At 41.1% G+C, this 17,052-nt stretch overlaps 1 protein-coding gene across 3 annotated transcripts in view; it reads right to left on the reverse strand.

Annotated features, from left to right (window-relative positions):
- LOC126465730 (beta-1,3-glucosyltransferase) overlaps positions 1–17,052 on the reverse strand; it is a 122,988-nt gene that overhangs the window by 62,345 nt on the left and 43,591 nt on the right. For all 3 annotated transcript variants that reach the window (XM_050096329.1, XM_050096328.1, XM_050096330.1), the window contains exons 5-6: positions 10,654–10,765; positions 10,442–10,569 (exon numbers count right to left, since the gene is read on the reverse strand). In XM_050096329.1, the coding sequence (XP_049952286.1) occupies positions 10,442–10,569; positions 10,654–10,765 (240 nt within the window). The remainder of the gene's footprint in view (positions 1–10,441; positions 10,570–10,653; positions 10,766–17,052) is intronic.

Consider the following 17,052-nt stretch of genomic DNA (forward strand, 5'->3'; position numbering starts at 1 on the left):
TTTCCTTTTGTTGTCCGGATGTCTTCCACGACGTCCTCCGCCACCATCCAAGCGTTGTCTGCTATCTTTTGCATTGAAGGTCTTCCGCAGACTATTGTTTCCGACAATGGCCCACAATTCATGTCCGCAGAATTTCAGTCATTCTGCCCGGCCAATGGTATTCAACATCTGACATCCGCGCCGTTTTCGCCTCAGTCAAATGGTGCCGCTGAACGATTGGTCCGGACTTTCAAGTCACAGATGTTGAAATTGAAAGAGTCGCATTCTCGGGAGGACGCATTGTTGCTCTTTTTGTCTTCGTATCGCTCTCAGCCCCGAGATGGTCGCTCGCCGGCTGAGTTGCTCCACGGTCGTCCTCATCGCACCTTGATGTCTTTGCTGCATCCGCCGCATCAGGTTCCTTTGCAGCGGCAGACTCCTGCTTTTGCTCCAGGCGACGTTGTATTTTATCGCAACTATCGCGGTTCACGGCGTTGGCTCGCAGGGCGCATTCTTCGCTGCCTCGGCCGCGCGATGTATTTGGTTTTGGGGGCCTCTGGTGAAGTGCGTCGGCATCTCAATCCGCTGCGCCTCTGTCATCGCACAGGTTCTGCCGCTCCCCGTCTGCTTTCAGCGACGGTGCAGTCCGGTCAGCGCCCTGGGGACCCATCTACTGGCTCGCCTCATCCCCAGGTGTTACCGACGATGCCTTCCCATTTGCCCCATGGCGACGCGCCGCCGCAGCCGCAGCCGCCGCCGCCGCCGCCGCCTGTTCTCCCGCCGGCGCCGCCCGCATTAGACGCTTCGCTGCAGCCGCCAAGCGCCTCCCAGGGTCACGCGCCGCCGATCGCTTACCGTGACCAGCTGTCCTCCGCCATGGAACTCCCGACCGCTCCGGACCCCATGACGTCATCGCGCATCGGCTACCCCGACGCAATGGAGTTCGACACTTCGGTCCCTCATGTTTCTTTACGGGCGCATACACCGCATGTTGACGTGCACCCTGGACTAGCTTTTCAGGCGTTTCCTAGCTCCCCTCGGACCGAATGGCCGGGTGCGGGTGGCACAGCCTCGCCTGTTGTTAGGCTCCCCACCTCGTCGCATACGTCAACATGGGGTCCTCCCCACGGCGGGCGGAAGCCTTATATCACGACCGTTCGCCGATTTGCGGGGGAGGAATGTGGTGTCACCGCCAGACACCACACTTGCTAGGTGGTAGCTTAAATCGGCCGCGGTCCATTTAGTACATGTCGGACCCGCGTGTCGCCACTGTGTGATCGCAGACCTAGCGCCACCACAAGGCAGGTCTCGAGAGACGATATAGCACTCGCCCCAGTTGTACGAGGAGATTGCTAGCGACCATACGGACGAAGCCTTCCTCTCATTTGCCGAGAGCCAGTTAGAATAGCCTTCTGCTAAGTCCATGGCTACGACCTAGCAAGGCGCCATTAGCCTTACCTACTTTGAGAGTTATAGTATAAATGCCTCAAGAAGAAGACTGTAGTCATCAAATAATAAAGTTAAGTATAAAGCAGCTACGTACTTTTCTTGCTACCATTCAATAGTTATCCTGTTCCAGAATTGACGCCCGTCGGCGTGAGAGTGTACGCGTGCCTTTCTATCGGCTACCCGTCACTGTGGACTGGCTGCCTTGTCAGTCCACTTCACAGAAGATCATCATAAAGGTGTTTAAAGATTTCTTCAACAATCTACAGAAGGCACCTAGAGAAATGAACACTCAAATAATAAGACTATGAGAATAAGTGGATTCCAGATGTATTACCATAAGAAATAAACAAAGTAATTAAGTGCATGGAAACAAGAAAACCTCTTTGGAATTATGGGATAACAGTATAAATAATAAAAGTGGAAGGATAAGAGGTGAAAGCAAAAACTGCACAATTATTCACCAACCATTTGCACAAGAAGATCACACCAGATAGTTGGAACAATGCTGTAATTGTTGTACTCCACAGAACTGGGAGCAGGTAAGATGTAAACAACTCCAGGCCCACTAGCCTTTTGTCAACTGTACACAAGATTTTATAAAAACCATTGCTAACTGACTAAAAAAACTTAAGCCTTTAACAAGGAAAAAACTAACTGCCTTAAGAAATCTACAGATTGTCAGTTAGCACCAAAAACATATGAGTTGCTACTTTGCACATGATGTGTAAACCATGAGAAAGTGTCTGTGCCAAAACCAAATCTGTGAAACAGAATCCACAAACATCAGTTCAGTAAAGTATACATACAAGAAATCTACTGCTTCCAGTCAATTATGTGAAGGAAATGAAAGTCCAGAATTGATGGAGTAATCAGGCAAGGTGACTCCATTTCACCAAGGTCATATTCTGCAGGCTTGGTCAAGGTTTTCAAATCATTAAACTAGGCTGAAGAAAGAATATACATAAATGAATCTTATCTGAACCTCATTTTATTTTCAGGTCACGTAATTCAGTTTGTTCATGACCTAGAAGAATTTCAGCAAAGGATGGGGAAACTCGACTGATGACTACTTACCGTAAGACCAAAATAATATACAATCCATATCCCAGGAGAAAAATAATCAAGGACTATGTGATCAATTTGTATAAAAAGAGAGAGAGAGAGAGAGAAAGAGAAAGAAAAGAAAACCACCAACTGGATGGACACTTAAAGAAATACACAGAAGTGTGAAAATGGCTTGAACTTCATTTGGGAAACTGAATGCTACATTCAAAAGTAAATTCCCAGTGTACCTTAAATGGAAGGTCTATATCTAGCGTATACTACCAGTGCTAAAATAGGGAAATGAAAAATGGATGTTAATCATACAAACAGTACAAAAAGTGAGATCTGTCTCGTATGTAATGGAAAGATCCATGTTAGGCATCACAAAAAGGCACAGTTAAATGAACAAATGGACAGGAGAAAAGGAATGAGTTGAGATTCTAGTAGTGACTGCTACAAAAATGAAATTGAGGTAGGCTGAACCCACACCAAGACAAAATAATGGTAAGAACAGTAGAAATTGATGTCCCATAGATAATGAGGTCATTAGAGATGGAGCACAAGCTTGTATTAGGAAAGGATGGGGACATTAAGTTGGCCATGTCCTTTTCAAAGGAGTCATCCCAGCATCTGGTTTAAGTGGATGGCAAGACAGAGAACTGTCACTCCTCCTGAATGTGAGTCCAACAAGATGATGTGAGATGGACTAAGGAGATTATGTGTTGAATTCTGTTGTAACTGCGACCAGGATGGTCGCGGGGTAGCAATGACGGAAAGCGCGGTGGGACCCGCAGAGAGGCCCGCGAACAACAACACAACGAAAGAGGACGGACACGACCAACGAATGACAGAACAAATACAACAAGACCAAACAACAGAGTCACAAGGAAACAAACACGTCCACTCGTATACGAACCAGGAAGTAAGCAGTCTAGAGCAAAGCGAGGTGTAAACCGACGTAAGTGAGATAAGACTGACTGGCTGAGCGAGAGGCCGGCACTTAAGTACACTATCAGGGGCGCCGCTATTGGCCGCTGGGACCACGTGTTCAACTGTGGCACCCTCACACTAAAATCAGGCCAGGAGGCACGCGCCGTCACAGCTTACAGCACGATGGTGCAGAGACCTCTATGGGTCATCGACGTCCATGACGTCTGGCGCAAATTCAAATTCCGCGGTGCGCGGTACCAGATCCCTCCCCCCTGAAACTTGCGCGTAGAGGCAGAAATGCCCCGGACGGTGCCGAGGTGGGTGGCAGTGGGAAGGGGAACTAGGCTTATCAACCGCTAGTGGCGGGGAGTAAGGGACGCCCGAGGTATCCATGACAGCCAATCCAGAATCCAGGGCGGGGGAGGGAGCTGTCAATCCACCCAGAGGCAGAGAGGGCCTACGGCAGGCCCATGGGGAGACGGCAACCGGGGGCTGGGACAGTAACTCGAGGACCACGTCCGTACCTGAAGGAGATAAGGAAAGGTAGGGAAAGAGGCGGCGGCGCGAGTCCCATGGCAGCACGAGGGCGGAGCTGATTATGATGGCGGCGCTCCAACCCTTTCGACATTTGCACCGCCGTCACATGCCGCCCATGGGCCACGACCACCATGGCGGGTGTCCAACCCGCCTTGTGCCCGTACTCGCAGTCCCACATGGCCGTGCCAGGTGCATACCGCTGGGAGGGCCGGGAGTGGGGGTGGGTGGAGGAAGGCATCAGCAAATGGAGCAGGGTCCGTGGTTGTCGCCCATGAAGGAGCTCTGCTGGACTGCATCCGTCAATTGGCATAGTGCGATAGGTGCTCAAAAACAGGGTGAGGGTTGACATGGTTGGAGATGCGTCAACCGCCTTAGTCAACTGGTGTTTAAAAGTGCAGACAAGCCTCTCCGCCTCACCACTGGACGAAGGGAAAGGGGGGCTACGGATATGCTTTATATCGTTGGCCTGACAGAAGTCGTGGAAGGAGGATGCTGTGAATTGGGGACCATTATCAGAGACCAACGTGTGGGGCAGGCCCTCAATGGCAAGAACCTGGGCCATGGCCGTGATTGTAGCCTCCGTGGTGGTGGATGCCATTCAGACAACATATGGGTATTTGGAGTAATCATCAACGATGAGTAATCACATGGTCCCCAAAAACGGGTGCGCAAAATCGATATGGATGCGATCCCAGGGCCGGCGAGGCACAGGCCAGGGTGCAAATGACTGAGGGGGCATTGCCTGGTGTTGCGCACAGACAGTACACCGACGGATCAGGCACTCAATATCGCCATCGATGGCGGGCCAATACACAAGCGGGCGGGCCAAAACTTTCAACTTTCATATGGGACATACCCCAGTGCCCACAGTGTAACAAACAGAGCACCCGAAGCCGCAATTCCGGAGGAAGGACCACCCAGTGGGCATCTGACTCCGTGGCCAACAGAAGGACATCATCGGCCACGGAGAGCCTGTGGGACAGGTGGCACCAGGGGCTGAAATCAGGCTGCATCCGATGAGTAACATAGGATGGCCACCCGTGGGCCACGTAGTTGAGAACCTGCCGCAAGACAGGGTCGCAGCTGGTAGCCGCAGCAACGGCAGCAGCCATAAGAGGAAGACTGTCCAGTGCATCCTGGTGGGCAGAATCAATGTGAAAGCAGAGGACCTCCTGTTGGTCAAAGGCAGGATTGGGGCCTGCTGGGAAACGTGACAAAGTGTCCGTATTAGCATGGAAGGTGGTGGGCTTATACCAGACGGTGTAAGTGTAATTACGTAAAAACAATGCCCAGCGCTGGAGAAGTTGAGCCGTCTGCTCGGGAAGGTGAGAGTGGGGTCCGAAAAGTGTAACCAAGGGTTTATGGTCTGGCAGGAGGGTGAACTTTGCCCCAACAAGATAGGTGTGAAATTTTTGGACGGCGAACACGATCGCCAGGGCATCCTACAGGATGACTAACGGAAGATATATTAATGGGATAAACAAATAAACGGGATAAATATTACTGATGAAAGCTGAAGGTTGTAATGTAAAACGTGATGTGGAAGAGGCCAGTACCCAGCTGTACATGATAAATGGCTGATGATGTTTTTCTGATAGAGTCATCATCATGATCATCACCATAATTACGAATTGTCTGAAATACCATTTCAAACAATTTACAGTATCTCACAATGTGTAGGATGGGAGGTATATTGGTTGTGTCTCTTTCGAAGGAACCATTTGCATCAATTGATTTAAAGAAAATAATAAAAGAAAACCTAAATATGGATGTTGCAATGTAACAACCTTAGATTTCATATAGGAGTGGGTGATACATGACATTTACTGAATTACTCAATATATTGTAATTTTTATGATGTTGTTGTATTTTTATATCTGTGTTCATCCCTTTCATATTTGTAGAGTGGAAGATCTACAGGAGGTAAGTCTCACAACACTGGGTTTTCTTTATTTAGGAAAAACATAATAAATACCACAGAACATGATCTATGTTCTCAAAATTATGAAATGGGTTGCATACTAAAGTACTCTATAATGTGCACAGTAAAGTTTTCTTAGAATTAATAGAAAAAAATTTTATTTTGCAAAATTGTCTTTGAAAACGTGTTATGTACCACAGTACAAATACTGCTGTTCTGTACTAAATACTCAATGAATGCTGAAAAAAGTTCAAGGAGATGTTTAAAACAAATTCAGTTACATTATCAGACACTGTGCTATACCACAACTTATGATATTTTGCGACACTGAAACAATTAAAGAAGAAATCTATAAAACAAAATGTTACACTTATTTCTTTACAGAAATCAAGATAAAACTGATCACTCCCTTCATAAAGATAATCAATTATGAAAAGAAACTCTTCCTTCTTTTGAAGCTGTGATTTCTTGCTCATCATTCTGCAAATCTAACACAGTGGATAGTATATCACATACACTATGATCTTTCTTCAATATCTTATAGTGTGACCACATTTGCAGTTCCCTGAATGCTTTCTTGTATTTCATGACACCAGGTCTGTCACTATTACCTTTACGCTTATTCACACTAATTCTAATATCTACACCTTATTAGTCTCAATAACACTTACAGATGATTTACCAAAGTCAAAAAAACTTCCTGCAACTTCACAAGGTTGGTGGCAGGCACACAGACCTACAACTTCCTAATGGCATGGACATACACCAAGAACCATCTGTGAATAGCCATTTCAACTACTTGCATGAGGAAGATGACATAGTGCTTTTAGCAGGGAACTGGCATTAGCACATAGCTCATTTATACAGCAATAACTTATTTTCAATAAAATTGGCACTTAGCATCTTTAGAACTTCCATTCTACATGCATTATTCATTATCTAATGCTATTTGGAATAATTTAAAATAAATGTAAATAACAAGACACAGTAAGTTGCAGACATGCGCAATTAAAAGACACTTGCATAAAGCTTTTGGCCACAGCCTTCATCAGCAAAACAGAAACACATGCCATTCACACAGAGACACACACACACACAAGCAAGCGCACCTCCCAAGCAAGAATGAGAAAGCTTTATATTAGTGTCTTTTAATTGTGCCTGTCTGCAACTTAACATGCTTTTCTTTACCTAAATTTCTGATAGTCCTAATGGAGTTTCCATTCTATGAAAGTAAATAACAAATTATTTATACTGTTTCATTTAAAAAATATTTTCTAAACCAGCAAGACAATAATTCATTCACGCAATACAGTTTTTATACAAAATTATCAAATAAAAAGTCCCAGAAAATACTGCACAGTGATTAGTTAATTACTGGAATTGCAAACAGTTCAGGGGGTAATAATCTTAATCTAGTTTACAAGGTAGTTGGTTGTAATAAATAATGTAACTCTGGCATTGAAACCTCTGTAAATAGTAGCAATTAAAATAATTAAGCACTTTGGCAGAAATCTGGACAATTCAAAAACAACTGTTCAAAACCAACATTTTATGAAATTTTGTATAAAAACAAAACTGTGTAAGAAGACAAAGAGTATCAACAACTTTCTTAATTTTTCTGGCATTCTCTATCACACTGAAGTTTTGTGAATATGTAGTTTCTCATTATAATTTTACAAAAGTATTACAAGGGTCATTCAATAATTGAAGAGAAAAATTGGTCTGGGGAAAAACTGTTAGTAGGGCAAGTTAGATACTTTTATGACTTTACGTTGGCATCACTGGGATGAGCCCCAATCAGCTGATGTATCAACACTGTTTTGTTTATAACCTCAAAAATACATATCAAGATGGCGAGTCTGCTTGAAATGTCCACAATAGTTGAACAACATTCTGTTATTTGTTTTTTACTTGCTGAAGGCGAGAAACCAGTGAATATATGCTGTGGAATGTCTAATGTTTATGGCGAAGGTTGTATCAATCATGCAAAGTTTTACAAGTGGGTAGCATTTTAAATATGGTCGTGACTCAGTGACTGACGAACACTGTTCTGGCTGACCAGTTGCAGTTTCAACTCCCTCACTCGAAAGTTGAATCGATGGTATTATTTGCGCTGACCACCGTGTGACTGTGGGAATGATAGTTGATAAGGTTCAAGTTAGTACTGGTATAGTTCATAACAGAAGATGAAGAAGATGAAGAACCGCAAAACGTGCAAGATGGGTCCCGAAGGAATTGACACGGCTACACAAGGAAACAAGCTTGAGAGTGTGCACAGAGCTAAAGGAACATTATGAAAGACAAGTTGAGCACTTCCTCAACAAAATTTTTACTTGTGATGAAACTTGGGTTCACTGTTATGAGCCAAAATCAAAAAGACAAAGCATAGGTTGGAAGCACACCAACTCACCTGTTAAGAAAAAATTCAAAACCCAAGCATCAGCAGGAAAAGTCATGTTGACGGTGTTTTGGGATGCCGAAGGTCCAGATTTTTGTGATTATCTTGAAGAGCAGCATACAATGAACAGCCAATACTACTTGGGTTTGCTTTCAAACAAGGTGAAGCCAGCCATGAGAGAGACACATCATGGATCTCAGAGGAGAGATGCGATTCTCCAGCAAGACAACGCACGTCCTCATACTGCTCAACTAACCCATGAAACCATCGACAAAATGGGCTGGGAAATACTGCTTCATCCCCTTTCCAGTCCCGATCTAGCACCTAGTGATTTCCATTTGTTTGGTGCACTCAAGGAGGCATTATGTGGGAACAGGTTCAAGGCAAATGAGGATGTGAAAAAGTTTCTGGGAAATTGGTTGAAACATCAAAATAAAGAGTTCTTTGCAGCCAGAATAAAAACCCTTGTAGCCCGTTGGAACAAGTTCATAAATGTTCAAGGACATTATGTTGAAAAGTAGAAAAAGTATTGTTTTGTAAAAGTGAACGATTTTTTTTCCAAACCAATTTCTCTCTTTAATTACTGAATGACCCTCGTAGTAAGAATAATTTGTAATCATGACCTGTTACTTTCCTCTACAAGGGCCAAAGCAGTTAAAAGTTGAAGTTCTAATGGAGTTGCTGTTAGTTGTGAGAAGTTGCAGCTTGTATGGTATTTTTGTTTGGTACATATAAATGAAGAAAATTGTCTGGATGTGGGAAGAGGAATTCCCATTTTGTAGCAAGCACAGACATAATAAGAACAACTGCAACACCACAAGGTGATTATTGTCTGGACATATTTGTTGGATTTTTATTTAAAAAAAGTAAACATGGATGATTTGCTAAAGAATGCAGCAAAATCCAAAAAGCAATGAATCTAGTATATCTACACTGAACAGACATTAACAATCAACAAAACTCTTGACTTCTTCAAGTATTATTATAAAATTATTAATTATAAAAGTATTGTTTCCTGCTCTAAAAATTCTATGATTTGTGAAGCTCCCAATTTAGTCATTGACAAAAAGGCAGTCTATAAGTAAAATTTTTAACTAATTTGCATATTGATTGGAAGCAGCAATGTTACAATCACCATATTAAAATTCAAGCTGCCATCCTTCAAATTGCAAGTCCACTGTGTTAACCAACGTGCCAGTGAGATGGAAAGAGTAGCACAAAATAGGAAGATTTCCAGGACAGATTCAAACCAGTAAATAAGCGGACTTTATATCAAAAGTAATGCCATTGTGATGGAACAACAGGAAAAGAATTAGAGTAAAGGAGGTGCTGCTAGAAGACCTAAAGTTATTCCATTTTGGATGTCACAACTGTTAACTGTTTAAGATGTAAATAAAGAAATATTATACTTGATCTACTATGTATCCAGAACTTTATGATATAGAGAGACAACAATGATGGCTTGGATGATGAAGGTAAAAACAAAAAAAAAAGATAATAATCAAAATAGGCCACTGTTTAATTAATTTATTTTCTTTCATCAAAAGGCACAATGATTTAAAATCAGATCCCTTCTTATCATTCACCAACAAACTGACACACAAGTAGAAATATATAGCAACTCTACTCTACTATACCACAAAGGAAAAGCTGGTAACATTTAGTATGAACATTATCAGTATGTATTCTGGATGAGGGAGGAATTTATTATTATGTTTACTCTACCATTTCTTAAAAATAATAAGCTATTATTATTCTCATTCCACAGCTCAATTATGTAAGAAACTGAACATGATGATGTAACAAAGAGTACACAGAGTTTAGATGGTACCAAACATTGGATCAACTAATTTTATCTTCTTGTCTATAACGAAACAATATAATGCTTGTTTAAATGCCCAAGATTCAGTATTTCCCATTAGAAGCACTTAGGAAATTGTTTTTGTTTCCAAATTATGTGAAGACTCAAAGGAAAAGAAGTGACATCATATTTCATTTTGTGTGCAATTCAATGAAAGATATTTACTCTTAGTGAAATGTCATTGGAAAAAGTATCACTCAAAGCAAGACAGCTACACAGAACACTATTATTACTGGTGATGATATACCTCCAAATTTATTACAAGGAGATTGCTATAACATCTTAATGTAATACATTATTAGTATCACTTCTGGTATCTCACCTTTTCAAAAGTGCAGTGCTCATGGCAAATCCAGAAACAAAAAGTGGATATTTGAATCCATCGTTGGATGCAAAATGATGAATTATTGTACGTTCTTCGTCAACTAAGGCATGTCCTATCCACGTTTCCTAAAAGTTTAAGAGTTGCAAAGTAAAACACGAAGTAAACACCAATGGTTTAAGTATTTCATATTATGTCAACTTGTGCCTTACCTCTGAAGAATTGTAATGACTAAGAAGATCCAGTAAAGCAGGCAAGACTATATGTGTTCTGCTGTCACAGATGAACAGCCATGAGCTATTATGTCCATGAATGATGCTTATGCTGTAAAGAAAAAAGGAAGAAATTGAATTACAAGGGAATGCAAGAATAACCACTGATCAAAACAAATAGAGAGTGTTTGTGTGATAGAGTAATTTTTTCTGATGTGTTGTGTGTGTGTGTGTGTGTGTGTGTGTGTGTGTGTATCACCAATCTCTCAACTACAAAAGAGAGGCTGACTTTTCTAATATTGGTCTCAAAGAGACACTTTTTAACCACCCTTCTCATTCTGATCAGTTAAATAAAATCCATTTCTTTAAAACAAGATTTACAAAAATTGTGTCTTTGTCATCAGAATTGCACAGTTTGTGGGAGGTGGGGGGGGGGGGGGGGGGTAGAATGAGCTCATGCAACATATGGCAACTGTTTTGTTTTGGTACAACAACTGACTCTCCATGCACCTCAGTCAGGTGTGATTCTCTCTGAGAGAGTCAGCCCCCCTGGATCTTGAATGTTGACCCCTTCCCCCTCCACCCCACCCCCTTTCGAACATTTGAGATAAAATATGAAAAAAATTTTAAAACATTGATTTCTCAAAAATATGTTCATTTTGTAACCCACATTTATCTGAAGAGTTTGATATACAAAACAAACATGTTCAAGGAAATGAGCTGCTGAAGTGTCAGAACATCGATATTGTTGATGACCTCCTGAATGGTTGTTTTCAGCTCAGCAATGGTTTTGGGGTTATTGCTGTATACCTTGTCTATAATATAGCCCCACAGAAAGGAGTTGCATGTGTTCAGGTCTGAAGACTATGGCGGCCAATTGAGGCCCATTCCAGTGGCCTCTGGGTACCCCAGATTCAGAATGCAGTCTCCAAAGTGCTCCTCCTGGACATCAAACACTCTCCTGCTTCAGTGGGATCAAACTCCATGTTGCATGAACCACATCTTGTCACATTCAGAGTCACTTTGAATAACGGGCATGAAATCGTCTTCCAAAACCTTCATGTACCATTCAGTAGTCACCATGCCTTCAAGGAATATAGCACCGATTAATCCATAACTGGACATTGCACACTACACAATCACCCGTCGACAGTGAAGAGTCTTCTCAATCATGAAATGCAGAATCTCAGTTGCCCAAATGTGTGTGTGTGATGAACCCATCCAAATGAAAGTGGGCTTCATCAATAAACCATACGAACTCCCATCATGCCCTGTGACCAACCATGCAGTTTGCATGTCCTAATGCAAACCGTTCAGAGGTTGATGATTTTATTTCATATAGTTCAATAACTGTCATCCAGTACATAAATAACATGACAGAACATATTTCACAAAGTACCAATATCAAATGCCTAGTAGGTCTATGTTAGAAGATAGTATCACATTCCATTCTTATGCTCCAGTTTCTCAAGCACGAGATCAAAAAGTAGTAGTACAAAATTTTTATGTAAATTTGAATCGCCATATTCTTGCACATAAGTTGTGTGATGTCCACATTTCTCCTCTTTACTCAAACAATCTTGTCATCACTAAGTCTGTAACTATTCCTGCCATTGTCAAAACATATTCTCCAGTTTTAACTTCTCTAACCCTGCCAGCATCACAGTTCAGTTGTATCATGTTTATTCTCCAATTAGACATTATTACATGTTCATACAACGCCCCCCCCCCTTTTTTTTTTTTTTTTTTTTTTTTTTTTGCACTATTCTGAGAACAGAACTTAAAGGGGCTGCTAACCAGGGACTGTGCAACTGCTAGTGGAACTTAAAGGGGCTGCTAACCAGGGACTGTGCAACTGCTAGTGTAGCGATCTGGCAAAAATTTTCTGTCAAAATTTCATTTTCTTGGATACACCAAGAAGATAATATGTACTCTTTCTTATTTGCTATTCCTGTTAGTCATTTATTTCCACTCTGGTAGTCTGAATCTATGGATTTTGCTTATAATTATAACAACATTCATCATTTTCACTCCAAATCACCCAAATAAACAAAAAGTGATTGGCATTCACCCATTATGGTTTATTCAGATCAATTCATATAGCCCATCCCCTTTTGCCTGTGGGGAAGTTTTTTATTTCTATATGTGACGGTCATTCTCCTGACAGAGACATCATGTACATTATGCACGCATTCAAAAATCAACTTCTGATTTGTTCAACAATCAACTTAGAATGTGATCTTCACAATTCTGTATTAAATCTGATTTTGGCACAGAAAGGGGTGAATTACATTGCCGCAAAAATCTTTGGTCATTTGTTAAACAGCACTAAAAGTTCTTACAGATAGTCAACCAGCATTTAAAAACAAATTAAAATAATTTCTGAATGACAACTCCTTCTACTCAATAAATAAATTTTTAGACATGAAGTAGTAATGGTAAAAAAAAAGTGTTGTGTAAAGAAAACTTTGTTAAACTGACAAGTTCCAAATTATTACGAAATGTCGTATTCATGGTCTATGGGACAAATATTAATGTAATGTAATGTTCAAAACCAAATGGGATGTGTTTCAAAATCATATGAATAACTGATTGGCCAATGTGCACTGGATGTGAGGTGCTTTGTGAAACAGGGCTTCTTCAAGAACATGAATTTGGTGCCCTGTGAAATTGCTGCCTGGGGCAGATATCCTGGTTTGTCCTCCCCTCCCTAGATCTGCACCTGGTGAGAGTAGATACCTCTTCTCCCTAACTTGAAAAGTTGGCAACACATCAAACACTCTCACCTTGTAATTAGGTTAATTTTCATATCCTAATACAACACTCCAAGAGAAAAGTTTAACTCATGGCCTATGTCTCAGCTGGTAAACAGTGCTATCTCTTCGGGTTTTAATGGGGCCCTGCACCTGTTTCCTCCATTCACAAATTTCTCTGTTGTGCTCACAATTATGATCCACAGAGTATGTACATAACTGTCTTTTATTTATTTATTTTTTTCATATAGCCCTCTTGGTGTTTTGCCCTATCCTTTCTTCTTAATTTTCCAAATTTTTCTCCTTTTCATACCACAGACTATGTTTTCTTTAGAAATTTCTTTTCTGATTTTCCATTTTTTTTTTTTTTTCAGTTTTCTTTCCAGTTAATTCATAACTTCTCATTTAGCTACCTGTACCTACATGTTTACATACTTTTTATCAAAAAACAAAGATGATGTGACTTACCAAACGAAAGCGCTGGCAGGTCGAAAGACACACAAACAAACACAAACATACACACAAAATTCAAGCTTTCGCAACAAACTGTTGCCTCATCAGGAAAGAGGGAAGGAGAGGGAAAGACGAAAGGATGTGGGTTTTCAGGGAGAGGGTAAGGAGTCATTCCAATCCCGGGAGCAGAAAGACTTACCTTAGGGCGAAAGAAGGACGGGTATACATTCGCGCACACACACACACATATCCATCCGCACATACTTTACTACTTATACCTCTCTTATTATAAATTCTTCCACTTGCCTGCCTGTAACAGCCCAATAATAGCTGCTGAAATATTTTACTCTCATTTCCAATTTTCCACGAATGGATCTTTGCTGAGCTTTTCTTGGTTTAATATCCAGAGAAATTCCCTATGATATAAACCACAAATGCTATTCTTTTACACAATGGAGTACAATTAATTCTCCAAATAAAGTCATTGGTCACTAACAGCTGATAAATAAAAGCAAACTTTAATGGTGCACATCTGCACCAACAAATGTGAAAGTGTGTGTACTATAGTTATAATTCTCTTTTCTCTCTTCCAGTGATGAATCAAGCACTGTTCATGGAAACAAAGAGCATAAACATAGCACTTCATTTTCTCCATGAGTGGAATGTTTATGATCATGACTATGATAGACACTGTAGAACTGAAAAAAATCTTCCGTCGGTTACAAATGTTCCATGAAGCACAATGTATTCTGAATCAAATGGGTTCACTTTCATGTGATTTTTCCAGTTCTTACATTATTTTTTCATCATTTATTTACTGTAAATGTTTGCAGCCATACTTTTATGCACTTTTAATCCCACAACATTTATAATTAATACAAACAGAGTATAAATATATCACATAAGCCCTGATTCTGTATGAGTTATTTAAACTGTATCATGAACTTGCATGCATGTGAATGTAAATGATGAGGCGGGTATTAGAGATGGTTGTATGCTTATGTGCTTATGGCTTGGGAGGAAGTAGATGGTACTAAAATGCACACAAAATTAGCACTAAAAAGGAGAGTAAATAAATAAAAAGAAGCTGAATGAGAAACCAATTAACCTCACCTATATACCTTGCTATAAATCTCTCATATATGTATGGGTTCTGTAAATTCCATCATAAAGGAGGATTTTCTTGATGAGCACTTGAGAAGTTACAAATTAACACGCAGAAGAAGCCAGTGTAAGCTGCTTCTGTGGAATATTGCCACAAGCTGTGACACGTGAAGTGGGATGTAGTGGTTACTGTTCCTTACTGATATGCTGTGGGTTCCCAGTTCAAAGCAGACCAGCAGCAATTATTTGTCCTTTAGAATTTGTCATTTGTGGAAGGTTCTTCACATACCTTATGTTTTTCATGTTCATGTTTGTATACTCTTAAATATTTGATGTTTCTATGAGTAGCAGCATTCTGGAATATTTGATGTTTGTATAAACTGCTGCACTCTCTGTTGAAGAGTTCAGCTCTCTTCTGGCTGTATGTTGGTGTCAGTAATAATTGTGCTTCCAGTACTAAAAATTGAAATTCACTGATGATCTTGCCTTCAGATTTCAATTTGATGGTGATTTCATTGTGACACTGCTCAGTGCAGATGCTGGGTACTTCAAAAAAATTACATCACAATAGCTCCAACTAGGCAACGCAAAAGCTAGACAGGAATTGGAATACATGCTTTACATCATTCCTACTATAAATATATTCAGGAGACAGACAGATTACAAAACAGCATCATGTCCGCTGCATGTCAGGACCCAGCAAATTGGCTGAAAGAATTTGACTGACTCTCCAGTAGATGGGATGACATGAAGTGTTTGGCAAATGTATTACTTTACTTAGACAACACAGACAAGCAGTGGTTCAAGAAAAATGAAGAGAAGCTCAACAGCTGAGGCAAATTACGGACTGACCTGAAGAAAACCTTTGGTCACAATTAGCAGCAAGTCTGCTTGGCAGGACAACAATTGAAGAACAAGGCCCATTGTCATGAGGAAATGGCACAGTCATACAGAAACCAACAAAATCTCACACTTGATGAAAAGAGTCACAGAATGCATGAACCAAGCTCGTCTCATAAATGCCACAACAGCAGGAGAATCCATCAAGTGGTACCAGCAAACTGAGAAAATGCAAAAGAAAAGTGTCAGGTGAAATAGGTATGATTGAATGCCAAATGTGGATCCTATGACAGTTATGGAATACCACTGTGAGCTCCTTTCTCATACAGCAGGTAGTAAGGGAAGAGATACAGCAGTGCATGGCATTATGAAACGTTGGACTGAATACACAAGAAATGGCAGCACTGAATATCAACCCGATACATCACGAGGTAACAGACAGTGTTGAAGATGAGGTGAGTTGGTCTTTAGCACCAATCTCTGCCACCAGCTGAATGCACCAGGAAGAACGGACTTGGCCAACTCGGACTTACGCCATAGACATCAAACAACAACCCAGCACCCAGCCAACATAATCACCATTATCTCCTACATCAAGGAGAATGCCCCAAAGAATAACAAACATTTGGAGGACAGAGAACAACACATCAATGGGTTTACAACTGTGGATGCCAAGGACACATTATACACTACAGCACGGAAAAAGGTGAGTTTTTGATGATTATTATGGTGCCAGACATTAACAATCATAACAATTCTATTCACTTTAAATAAGTCTGCTGAAGACAATTACAGCTGACCTGTGGGATGAAGCCAATCACTGTATCCTGGATGAGATCACTTCCCAGCAGGTCACAGCCATTCTTCATAAGCCTACAGAGGTACCAGCCACTCAAGTAGCTGCCAACTTCAAGAAAACTAAGCAAGGTGACCATCTATGGAGGTAAGGCCACCACAGATGTAACACCTTCATGGATGACGACAGTCACCAGGGTGTCAGGAAATCTCATTGACATCACCACCAAAGGGAAACCTGTCCAGGAACTAGTCAACTCAGGTGTGTTTCCTTTCCAGTAATGCCAAACTCTTGTTATAGTCAGCTAAAGAACACTATGTTCCACAATATGAAAGCAATTGTGCTGAAAGTCACCAATGGGAAACAACGTCCAGCCAACAGGAACACATACTGCATGAATAACTATTAATGACAGAACATAACCCCTTGAATTTGTCTTTCTAATAGAGTGGA

The sequence above is a fragment of the Schistocerca serialis genome, chromosome 1 (assembly GCF_023864345.2).
Source record: "Schistocerca serialis cubense isolate TAMUIC-IGC-003099 chromosome 1, iqSchSeri2.2, whole genome shotgun sequence".
Lineage (NCBI taxonomy): Eukaryota > Metazoa > Arthropoda > Insecta > Orthoptera > Acrididae > Schistocerca > Schistocerca serialis.